This window comes from Chiloscyllium plagiosum, chromosome 9 (genome assembly GCF_004010195.1).
Source record: "Chiloscyllium plagiosum isolate BGI_BamShark_2017 chromosome 9, ASM401019v2, whole genome shotgun sequence".
Taxonomy (NCBI): Eukaryota; Metazoa; Chordata; class Chondrichthyes; order Orectolobiformes; family Hemiscylliidae; genus Chiloscyllium; species Chiloscyllium plagiosum.
The window spans coordinates 22422275-22434678 of record NC_057718.1 but is presented as its reverse complement, the minus strand read 5'-3'; the positions used below and the strand labels follow the sequence as shown (position 1 = coordinate 22434678).

The 12404-nt window shown below is 43.1% G+C and overlaps 1 protein-coding gene across 1 annotated transcript in view; it reads right to left on the bottom strand.

The window, feature by feature from the left end:
* Window positions 1-12404, bottom strand: part of ryr2a (ryanodine receptor 2a (cardiac)) — a 749067-nt gene that overhangs the window by 377845 nt on the left and 358818 nt on the right. The window contains exons 18-20 of the mRNA XM_043695572.1: window positions 10627-10868; window positions 4443-4635; window positions 2036-2252 (exon numbers count right to left, since the gene is read on the bottom strand). Of these exons, the coding sequence (XP_043551507.1) occupies window positions 2036-2252; window positions 4443-4635; window positions 10627-10868 (652 nt within the window). The remainder of the gene's footprint in view (window positions 1-2035; window positions 2253-4442; window positions 4636-10626; window positions 10869-12404) is intronic.

Genomic DNA, 12404 nt, shown 5'->3' with positions numbered 1-12404 from the left:
GGAACATCTCAGTGAGTCTGGGCAGCATCTGTGGAGAGAAATCAGAGTTAACATTTGAGGTCCAGTGACCTTCCTCAGAACTGATGATAACTAGGAACAGAATGGTTTATATACAGAAGATGGGGTGAGGAAAGACGAGAGAGTAAACGATAGATGGAGAGAGAGCCTAAATAGAGAGAAACACAGTTGAACAGACAAAGGAGTGGTTAAAGATCAGTCTGGGAGAATGAATACCTGCTAATGTGGCTGACACTGGGTAGGGTGTGGTCACAGCCCAGGTGATGACAAGGCCTGGTATGTGGAGATGGGGGAAAGCATGGGGAAAGGTACTCCAGCCCTAAAATGTTTCAACTCGATATTAAGCTCCCCACCCACACATACCAAACCTTGTCATCATATGGGCTGCTACCACACACTACCCATTGTCAGCCACTAATAATTCCGTTCGCAGCTATTCAATCCCCCAGACTGACCTTTAACCTCATCTAGGATCAATGGTGCTGGAAGAGCACAGCAGTTCAGGCAGCATCCGAGGAGCTTCAGCAAAATCGACGTTTCGGGCAAAAGCCCTTCATCAGGAATCCGTCAATTTTGCTGAAGCTCCTCGATGCTGCCTGAAATGCTGTGCTCTTCCAGCACCATTGATCCAGAATCTGGTTTCCAGCATCTGCAGTCATTGTTTTTACCTTGTTGATTTTAACCTCATCTATCCAATTGTGTTTCTCTCTCAATTGATATAAATGATTTCGATGTAATCAAAGGAGGTATGGTTAGTAAGTTTGTAGATGACACCAAAGTTGGAGATGTAGTGGACAGCAAAAAAGGTTATCTCAGAGTACTACGTGATCTAGATCAGATGGGCCAATGGGCTAAGGAGTGGCAGATGGGGTTTAATTTAGATCAATTTTGCATTTTGGAAAAGCAAATCAGAGCAGGACTTACACACTTAATGTTAAGGTCCTAGCGAGTGTTGCTGAACAAAAAGACCTTAAAGTGCAGGTTCATAGCTCCTTGAAAGTATATAATGAAAAAGGCATTTAGTATGCTTTACTTTATTGGTCAAAGCATTGAGTATCAGAGTTGGGAGGCTATGTTGCGGCTGTACAGGACATTGGTTCGGCCACTTTTGGAATATTGCATGCAAATTCTGGTCTAATTCCTATCGGAAGGATGTTGTGAAATTGAAAGCGTTCAGAAAAGATTTACAAGGATGTTGCCAGGGTTGGAGGTTTTGAGCTAAAGTGAGAGGCTGAATAGGCTGGGGCTGTTTTCCCTGGAGCTTTGGAGGCTGAGGGGTGACCTTACAGAGGTTTATAAAATCATGAGGGGCATGGATAGGATAAACAGACATGGTCTTGTCCCTGGAGTAGCGGGTGTCCAGAACTAGAAGGCATAGGTTCAGGGTAAGACGGGAACGATATGAAAGGGACCTAAGGGGCAACGTTTTCACACAGAGAGTGGTGCGTGTATGGAATGAGCAACAGGAGGAAGTGGAGGCTGCTAGAATTACATCATTTGAAAGGCATTTGGTTGGGTATATGAATAGGAAGGGTTTAGAGGGATATGGGCCAAGTGCTGACAAATGGAACTAGATTAGGTTAGGATATCTGGGCGGCATGGACGAGTTGAAGTGAAGCATCTCTTTCCATGCTGTATATCTCTATGACTCTAAGCCAGACTTCACCATGGCATCTGAGTTGTCCCATATTACCATCATTCGGATCATAATAACTAACTACAAGAATCTTGTGACATCAGACCCTAAATGCTTTAATAGTCTTGAAAGAAGCTGCCCACTTGTCTTTCTATGTACACGAATGTGAATATTATGCTAATAGACTGCACAATGATACTGTGTATTAACGTTCATAACACCAGCCTCAAAAGAATTGTATTTTCAAATGAAAGCTCCAAATTTGCATCAATTTAATGCAACTAAATCTTCTATTTTAACATGCAGTTCCTACACCCATTCTCATTTGTATCTGCGGTAACACAGAGCGACATGTAAATGTCCATCAAACAAGTGCCTTACCTGAGATGTACCCACAGGCATTGGGGTAAAGGCAGCTTGCGTGAGTGGGATGTTAGGGCCTAGAAGATCCCTGACACCATTGTGATCTTGTTTGTATTCATTAGTATGTTCCACCCTCATCTTCTCCTTCGGCAGCAAGGCTTCAAAACAAGGAGCGTAACCTGGAGGTGGCAGGAACTTAAACTCCCCATGACGGCCACCAAGCAAAAAACGGACTCTGAGGAAACATAAATGCTGCACACTTAGACAAAGCAGCTGCATTAAAAACTAGACAGCAAAAAATATCATGCAGATCTAAGATCAGCAGAACAATGAAACTCTCGGCCAACAATTAAGCAGAGATTTGCAGCTCATGCTGGTTCAGGGAACACCATCCAGGCATGACAGGATTCCCCCTACAGGTAGTCATGAGCACTGTCGCTGAAAAGTTTAGTCCACCAGAAATCTCAAGTGTCTCCTTCTGCTGAACTATAATAAGCCTCCTGACATCCACAATGAGAACATCCTCCTCAAACAACCCCACCAGTTGATGGTGCACAAAGTAGTCTCATTCACACAGGACATAGAACAGTACAGCACAGGAACAAGCCTTTTTACCATGTCTGTGCCAACCATAATGCCATTCTAAACTTGACTTCAGAAGAAAACCCCACAAAAATGAATCTGAAATCTCATTGCCCCAATTGGAATACACTCCACACCATGACAGTCACATCCAGCTTGACTGAACTTGCCATCAACACCCAACTGGTGAAGTTTCAAACATCCACAGACAATCTAAACAACCCTCAACCACTTGAGTGTGAACTACAAGTAAGGCATGAAGAACAGTTTGATCATTGCCTGGCACTTATGTGATGCACTTGGTACTTGCCAGTTGTCAACCCAAGCTTGGACACGGACTGCCTCAATATCTGAGGAGTCGTAAATGGTGCTGAACATCGGACAATCATCAGCGATCATCCCCACTTCTGACCTTATGATGGAGGGAAAGTCATTGATGAAGCATGTGAAGATGCTTCACACTGAGGACACTACTCTGAGGAATCCCTGGAGATATCCCTGGTGTTGAGGTGACTGACCTCCAACAAACACAACCATTTTCCTATGTGCCAGCTATGACTCCAACCAATGGAAAGTTTTATCCTGATTTCTACTGATTCTAGTTTTACTAGTCCTCCTTATTGCCATTCACGGTCAAATGAAGACTTGACGTCTACAGCAGGCACCCTCTGGAATTCAGCTCTTTTCTCCATGTTCAGTCCAAGGCTACAATGAGGTCAGGAGTTGAGTGGCATCACTGAGCGGGTTATTGCTAAGCACATACTGCTTGGTAACACTGTTGATGACACCTTTCTTCACTTTACTGATGATCAAGAGTAGCCTGATGGTACAGTAATTGACTGGGCTGAATTTGTCCTGTTTGTTTGGATACAGGACATACCTGGGCAATTTTCCACATTGTCAGATTAGTACCATTGTTGTAACTGTACTCAAAGAGCTTGACTGGGGGACTGACAAGTTCCAGATCACAAGTCTTCAGTAGTATTGTTGGAATGTTGTCAGGGCCCATAGCCTTTGCAGAGTCCAGGACCTTCAGCCATTCAATGGGAAATGACTGCAGCTGGCTGAAATGAGAAACTGCACAAGTTGAGCACCAGGATGTTGCACTGAAAGCTCTTGCAGCAGTGCAACAGATGACCAAGAATGCTGTGGGAGAGGCACTGATCTCATGCTGCAGCAATTTGCTACCTTCTTGCAGATTGACAGCATGCAGGCTCACACCCATGTCCTCACTATTGCCTGCATGTTGCCCATGCCCAAAGACTGAGGTCCAAAGCACTACACACACACACACATACACTCATCTCTCACTCTCTCTCTCCCACTGTCACACTCACAGGGCAGGGAAGAGAACCAACAAAACCAGCATATTAATGTACATTGGATTTGTTGTTTGATAAAGATTTTATGGTGAGGTTTTCAGCAGTGGTTTTTATAGCAAATATCCGTCCAAGAGAAGGCTATGCCAGGATGATGAATGGGAAGGTGGAGTACAATGGAGCAAAGTGGTGAGGGGATATTTCCCTGAGGGAACTGGAGTCTGTACAGATGCTCGTGGACTAGATGAAGATATCCTGGCAGTGCCCTTCACGTCATTCCTCTGTTTATAGTTTTCCATCTCCATACTCTCTGTATTCACAGCCAAAACAGCTAAACTGATTTAACCTGCTACTGTTGTAATCATATGACTTTTCCAATATAATGTGCTAGAATGCGTCTACTGCCAGAACATTGCAACCAATTGGTATCAGATTCACGATATTCAACCGTCTTCCGTGCAATATCAACACACCGTGAGATCAACATCAAACTGAAATGAACACAGGGTGGAAGAATAACTTACTTTACTCCTGTAGAGAAGCTGACCACAGGAAAGAAGAGCCCATCGGTGTTGAAGTTTTCAAACATCCCCTGTACTGGCTGTCCATTAATTCGGAAGGAAATGCTTGGAGCACTTAAATCCAGACAACAGCTGATAACATCATCTGCTTTTAGGAGGTGCTGATTTGGTGAACTTACTGTTCGGGCGATACAACCTAAAGACAAACAGAATGACAAATTTAGATAATATTACCTCTTTTTCTGAATATCACACTGGATAGACTTCCCACTGTTGGGAAGGAAGGGAAATGTTCATTTGATAATTATTAAACAATCTATTTAAATTTGTTGCCTCAGATGAATTGCGATATTGAAATCATGGCAGGCAGACAATTTTTGACATGGCACAATAGTAGCACATTATGGTAACACATTAATTGGCCTTTGACAACATGGCATAAGTGCCTTTAATTCAGAGTGGGTGGCCAGCCATGAAGCTAACCTATCGAATATGGCACAGGGGCTCAGTGGTTAGCACTGCTAGGCAAAAGTGAGGACTGCAGATGCTGGTGATCAGAGTCTAGATTAGAGTGGTGCTGAAAAAGCACAGCAGGTCAGGCAGCATTCAAGGAGCAGGAAAATCGATGTTTCGGGCAAAAGCCCTTCATCAAGAATGAGGCAGGGAGCCTCCGCATTGGAGAGATAAATGGGAGGGCGTTGGGGCTGGGGAGAAGGTAGCCAAGAGTACAATATGTGGATGGAGGTGAGGCTGAAGGTGATAGGTCAGAGAGGAGGGTGGAGCAGATAGGTGGGAAGGGAGATTGGCAGGTAGGACAGGTCATGAGGATGTGCTGAACTGGCAGGTTGGAACTGGGGTAAGGTGGGGCAATGAGGAAACTGGTGAAGTCCACATTGATGCCCTGGGGTTGAAGTGTTACAAAGCAGAAGATGAGGCGGTCTTCCTCCAGGTGTCGGGTGGTGAGGGAGCGGCGGTGGAGAAGGCCCAGGACCTGCATGTCTTCAGAAGAGTGGGAGGGGGAGTTGAAATGTTGGGCCACAAGCAGTGGAGTTGATTGGTGTGGGTGTCCCGGAGATGTTCCCTAAAGCATTCTGCGAGAAGGCATCCAGTCTCCCCAATGTAGAGGAAACCGCATCGGGAGAAATGGATACAATAAACGATATTGGTGGATGTGCAGATGAAACTTTGATGGATGCAGAAGCCTCCTTTTGGGCCTTGGATGGAGGTGAGGAGGGAGGTGTGGGCGCAGGTTTTGCAATTCCTGCGGTGGCAGGGGAAGGTGCCAAGAGGTTGGCACTGCTGCCTCACAGCACCAGGGATCTGGGTTCAATTCCAGCCTTGGGCGACTATCTATGTGAAGTTTGTATGTTCTCCCCGTGTCTGTGTGAGTTTCCACAGGGTGTTCTGGTTTCCTCCCACAATTCAAAGTTGTGCAGATTAGATAAATTGGCCATACTAAATTGTCCATAGAGTTCAGGGATGTGTAGGTTAAGTGCATTAGCCAAAGGTAAATATAGAGTAATAGGGTAGGGGAATGGGTCTGGGGGTGATACTCTTCAGAGGGTCAGTGTGGACCTGTTGGGCCAAAGGGCCTGTTTTCACACTGGAGGGATTCTATTCATTCTATGAATACAGAAAATGACCTGATTTCCAATGTCAGTCTTTTTGATCTGACAAGATACACAATTCGAGCTAGCATCTGAAATCAAATGATGTAAAAAATTGACTATTGTGCGATTCTTTATCAAGACTTTAACAGATGCAATTGTAAATAGTAGCACTTATATTGATTAGTGAAATCCATTTATTATTCCAGTGAATGAGGGTCAGCCTAACCCCCCAGTTGGTATCAACACTGGCCTCGTGTGCAGAGGCTGGCATAAAGATTTAGGTGGGTATCAGTGATGCAGGACCAGCCTTAGATCCACCTATTGCTACGTTTTCAACAAAATTCTTCGCTATGCACTATTAACCTCCCTGCATGTGATTAACATTTCAGACCAATATCAGACTCCAGTCACCAGGCTGAAGATTTATTTCCAGTACAACAAATAAAGTTGCTCTAGTAATTGGCATCCAGGCAGACAACAACTGGGCTGATGCATCATTAAGTACTTGCCTCTTGCTGCCAGGTGAAAGTAACCATCACCCAGAGGTCCTTTGGGCTATTTTCTTATTCGAGAGAGATATGGCTCACTGAGTTTAACTGGAGAAACATCACAGTTGAGAAGGTAGGGATTTTCAGCTGCATGGCAATTGAACCCGCACAGTTGCTTTGACTCCACATTACAAACCAGCTGTCTAGCCAACTGAGCTAACTGACCCCCCAGCTTCAAAATTATAATCCTGGCATAAGCACACAGAGAAGCTAAAGCACATCAAGTGGACTAGAATTAACAGGGTTAGGGTTAGTCTGAAACAAATCCTTCTACATTTGAATGAAAGAACAATGCACATCACCACCTTATGACACTTTATGATACTTTACAGCCAACAGAAGACTTTTCAAGTATAATTAATTTGATATCTAAGAAACACTGCAACCAATAATAAATGCCCTGTAAAGCCCAACACACAGCAGTGAAATACATGGCTAGATCTATTTTTTTTGTGATCTAGTTTGAAAAATATTTATTAGCCACAATACTCAGCTGAAATATGGCTCTTCCAACACTGCAGCATTTTCTCAGTACTAGGTTATGCTTAGACTATGTGCATAAGCTCCTTGTTCTTGTATGAATACTACAGGGGCTTTCCAAACTGTGGGTCAAATGGCACAAGATGACATTCTGGGACATGAACTCTGAAGTAACAATGATTTGGAGATGCCGGTGTTGGACTGGAGTGTACAAAGTTAAAATTCACTCAACACCAGGTTATAGTCCAACAGGTTTAATTGGAAACACTAGCTTTTGGAGCGTCACTCCTTCACCAGGTGGTGATGGAGGACACAATTGTAAGACACAGAAGTTATAGCAAAAGTTTACAGTGTGATGTAACTGAAATTATACATTGAAAAATACCTTGATTGTTTGTTGAGTCTTTCATCTGTTCGAATACCATGATAGTTTCACTTTTCATATGTAAATCACAAAACTTTATTTTTGTAATTAATTGTGTCCTCCACAACCACCTGATGAAGGATCGGTGCTCCGAAAACTAATGCTTCCAATTAAACCTGTTGAAGTAACAATGGCTGCAATGGAATCCGGACTGAGCTTTTACCATAATTTTGTTTTGGCAGGTGTGGCCTAATGGACATAAAAAAATGTCTGTGAATAGGTAGATGTTTGTGTTTAACTGAAGAAAACCATGCCTTTCCATCAATGCTTCCCATTCCCTCAACGAGTCATATCTGCAACTCCCCCACGCTCACACCTCAAAGTTTCAACACCAGGTCATACAAAGTCTGAAGTAGGAAAGTAGGTTTACACTAGCACAAGAAAGCGTAGGAATGCTGTTTTGGGAGACACGGGAGTGTGAGAGCTAGGATGACTGGAATGCTATTTCTGCAGAATGCATTGCACATGGACAACTTGGCTAATAATAACTACTTTAGAAAAGGGACAAGATGAAGCTGAGCCAGATAACTGTGTCTGCTAATTGCAGTTATTACCTTTAGAGCCACCTAAGGGGGTAGACAAACTAACACTTCATCCAAATCACAGCTCTTCCAACAGTGCAGCATTCCTTCAGCACTAGGATATTCCCAGGCTATGTGAACATGTCCCTCCAGTAGGGCTTGAACCTTGCTGTGCTCCCCCCCCCACCCCCGCCTCAGTTGAGAGCACTACCACTGTGTAAGATTCACAAAGACGATTAGCAGTATTTCTATCGTCTAAAAGAACCGGAAGGTGCTTTTGAAAATGACCACAGATTCTAAAAGTACAGGTTTTGAGAATTGAGAAACGCAATTAAGAAATGACTGCACTAAAAGACCATAAGCTACACCATAACAGAAAATACAACTGATTTACAATATTGACATGTACACTGCCACTGGAAATGAAACATGACAGAAACATTACAGTTTATTCACAGTAGTTTCTAACTATAATTATGAGGCCACAAGCCTGAATAGCAATCAACATTCAATACTTAACTGCACTTGGCTGGATTTTCTGAGCACTGGGGAACCCAGCAGCATCCTCAAAGAGGGTAAGGGGTTTTGCATCGAACCTCTGGATCAAAGTAACAGCCTGAGCAGCCACACCATTTGGCACCCAATGTCAAACTTCCATGAGGCCTTTGACCTCCACCCAGTCAACCAGGCACCAATTGCAATCTCCCACTCCACCACTGGAAGCTTCATACACCGCCTTAACACAAGGTCAATTAACTCCAAACCCGAATCCCTATGTCCAGTGGCTACCCGATTGACTCATTTGTTGCCTGTTGTTCACCAGCCCTGGATCCTCATCACAGTTTGTTGCTTCATATGATCCATTTAGTAGATCTGCTACCATCATCCTCATTCCTGTTCGGGATCTGCAGAACCTTGTAGGTCTGGTAGAGGATAACCACTTGGTGGTCTTAAACAGGATGGAGCTTATTGCAAGATAACAACTAGGTACAAGTATCATTAATCTCATAGACATTGTTATTGAGACTATAAGGGAGACTTTGATAATAAGTCTTACTCCTTTGAGACCCAAAGCTGTTCTTCCACCTGAGGCCATTTGACAACATTATATTGGGTGAAACTTTGTGCACTCCTCAGGATTAACCCTCATCCCTTAAAAAGCACCAATCCTATTGGACCTCTTCCTCCAATGTTCCCTTGCACAGATTTGTCTCTTGTGAATGACTCTCCACCTGACTAAAGGTCAATCAGTGCAAGCCAAATTGGACCTCAGTGTAGGTTCAAGATCTGAGATGTCAGATAAATAGTATGAAGTCAAATCACCACAGCATGTGCAGGAAATCATGAATGATGGGCTCTCCATGACTTTCTGTCAAGATTAGATGGTGCTGGAAAATCACAGCAGGTCAAGCAGCATCTGAGGAGCAGGAAAATTGACGTTTCAGGCAGGAGCCCTTCATCAGAAATCCTGATTTCTGATGAAGGGCGCCTGTCCGAAACATCGATTTTCCTGCTCCTCAGATGTTGCCTGACCTGCTATGCTTTTCCAGCACCACTCTAATCTTGACTCTAATCTCCAGCATCTGCAGTCCTCACTCTCTCCATGACTTTCTGACTGACCCATGATTCAGATCAGTAAAATAGATTTCTCACTGTAGCTGGGGCATTGTTACCTGGTTGGAAATACAGTGCTTTGATGGAGCTGCTGAAAGGAAGCCCTGAGTGGCTCTTCAACTTGATGTAACAGACCTCATTGCTCCTTGTTTAAGGAAGAGCAGAGGCTTTGCCTGGTCAGCATCCCTCCATGAACCAATTAAACTCATTGACTGGTCTCTCTTCTTATCTACGGACCTTGTGGTAAACATATGCTCTGCTACATTTGTCTATGAAAACTGTGGATGGAGTCCAGAAATAAACAGCAGATTCTGAGGTGCTTCCAGACATACTGAATGAGTGATATAAATGCATGTTCCTTTCCTCATATTAAAAGGGTCTCTCTCCCTAATCTCTCTCTCTCTCTCTCTCTCTCCTTCCGCGATCTCTCCCTCTCTCACTCACCCCCTCCCCGATATCTCTTTCCCTCCCTCCTTTTCTTTTCCTCATACTATAAGGGTCACTGGTTTAAACTGGATATCAATTAATGTTACGTTACATTTTGAAAGCTAATATCAATACTGATTCTTCATAAAGGTTTTATTTGATTTTTAAAAAAATGGATATTCTGATAATACATGTTCTCAAATGCTAAAAGACATCCATGTGCCCAATATGGGAGATAAAACTAAGTCTAAAATTAGTCTAGTAATATCTTAAAACTTTGAAAACTTCACACAAAAAGATTTAACATTAACCATGAAAGTAGCATACGTTTGCATATAATAGCCATACAAACAAATCATCGAGCTGCTTCCGACAAACCATGAACAGGCCATATTTCACAGCAACCACTATGACATGTGCCAGATGGTTTTGGTTTAAACATTTCTCAATATTAACATGAACTTTTTAAGTAGATATTTAAGTTGAGAAGATGAATATTCTGGATGAAGACTCAAGCTTTGCATTTTCAATAAGCTGCATAAATTGTTATAGTTCCTAACTTACCTGACCATAAGTGCAGTCCATCAAATCCATAGGAGTAAAGGTCATCTCCAACGCCATTCCCTCCCCATCCCTCACCCCCTCCAGGGCATGGTGAGTAACCATCTGTTGAAGCCCAACCGACTCGAAGATGTGTGGCTTCTGTTGTCACAAAGGGGTCAACATGGTCCACGATTAGTTCATAATACCACTTCTTGTATTGGGCAGCACCCTCACTTATTCCCAGAAAGACATTGGGCCTCATACTGAAAACAGAAAACAAATGCATCGTACTTCTTCATCAGAGAAAACTTCATCTCAATTTTTGTAAAATGCTAACCCGCATTTGAACACAACAATTCCACTATCATCTGCCTGTTGGAGAAGTGGTATATGTGAGATTTGAGATGTAACCTGATTACAATAAGTTTGCAACCCCAGTAATTCACCATCTAAAACTTTGAGGCTGCAAGATGACACTATTGGAAAATCCTTCCCACCCACCAGGAGAGGGTGGTACATCAATCAGGAAAATGTCAGTAGCATCATTGCATTGTATGTTAGTACTCTTCACTGCGGGATACCAAAATGGCTCATGGTGGGGGATATGCAAGATCCATAGTAAGTCTCCATCGTTTAAATGATGGATTTATCTTAAAATTTCCTTCTCCAACAAAGCAACCAATATTTTTGGTTCCTGGTCCCAATCATTCTCTGTTCACTTCTGCAATTTTTCAAACCTGATCAAACCCATTTCCTGGATGTCACTTTTTGGAATTCTTTGCTCTTGCAATTTTAAAAAGTAGCTTTGTACAATGTTGATTCGGCCATGGCTGGAGTACTGTGTGCAACCTTGGTCACCACACTATAGGAAGGATATGACTGCACTAGAGAGTCATGAAGTCATACGCCATGGAAACAGACCTTTTATCCAATCAGTCCACGCCAACCATAATCCCAAACTAAACTAGTCCCACTTGCCTGCATTTTGTCCATATCCCTCCAAACATCCCTCTTTAAATGTATGCTCCCTAGTCTTGAAATCCCCAATCCTAAGGAAAAGACACTTGCATTCATCCTATGCATATGCCTCATGAACTTATAAGGTCACTTCTCAACTTCCCATGCTCCAGTGTCCAGCCTATCCAACCTCTCCTTATAACTCAAGCCCTCCAATTCTGGGAACATCCTGGTAACTCTCTTCAAAACCTTCTCCAGGATAATAGTATCCTTCCCCTTACAGGGAGACCAGAACTGGATGCAGCACTCCACAAGAGGCCTCATCAACGTCCTGTACAAGCTCATCATAATGAGAGGGTGCAGAAAAGACTCATCTTCCTCTTCTCCAATATCTTCCAACCCCATCCTTGAGTGAACCGGACAGCTTTAGAATGTCAATGCTCATCCAGGTGTACAGATACCTTTTCAAGATAGTGCAGACACCATGGATGCTGGGTCTTTCAGTGATATCCAGAGAGGAGCAAGCTCTACTTGAGGGACACCATAGGGGCAAGGTAGATAGTTAATGAGGTCTGTTTGGTAAGATACAGTAAGTACATTCGCTGGACCTCATGGTGAAAAGTCTCTCAAAAACCACAATGCAATTCACACTTAGTAGAAAAATACATAAGATTCAATCCTCCACATACTTCTAAAACCTGAAAACATTTATGTCTGCTGTTATTACAGGCTGGACCTACTCTTAAATGTTCACATCTAGTAATATGAAAAGTTAGATAAGCAGTGACAACTTGAGAACATTAAGGAAAATCTTATTTATCTCTGAGCATGGAGGCACTGTG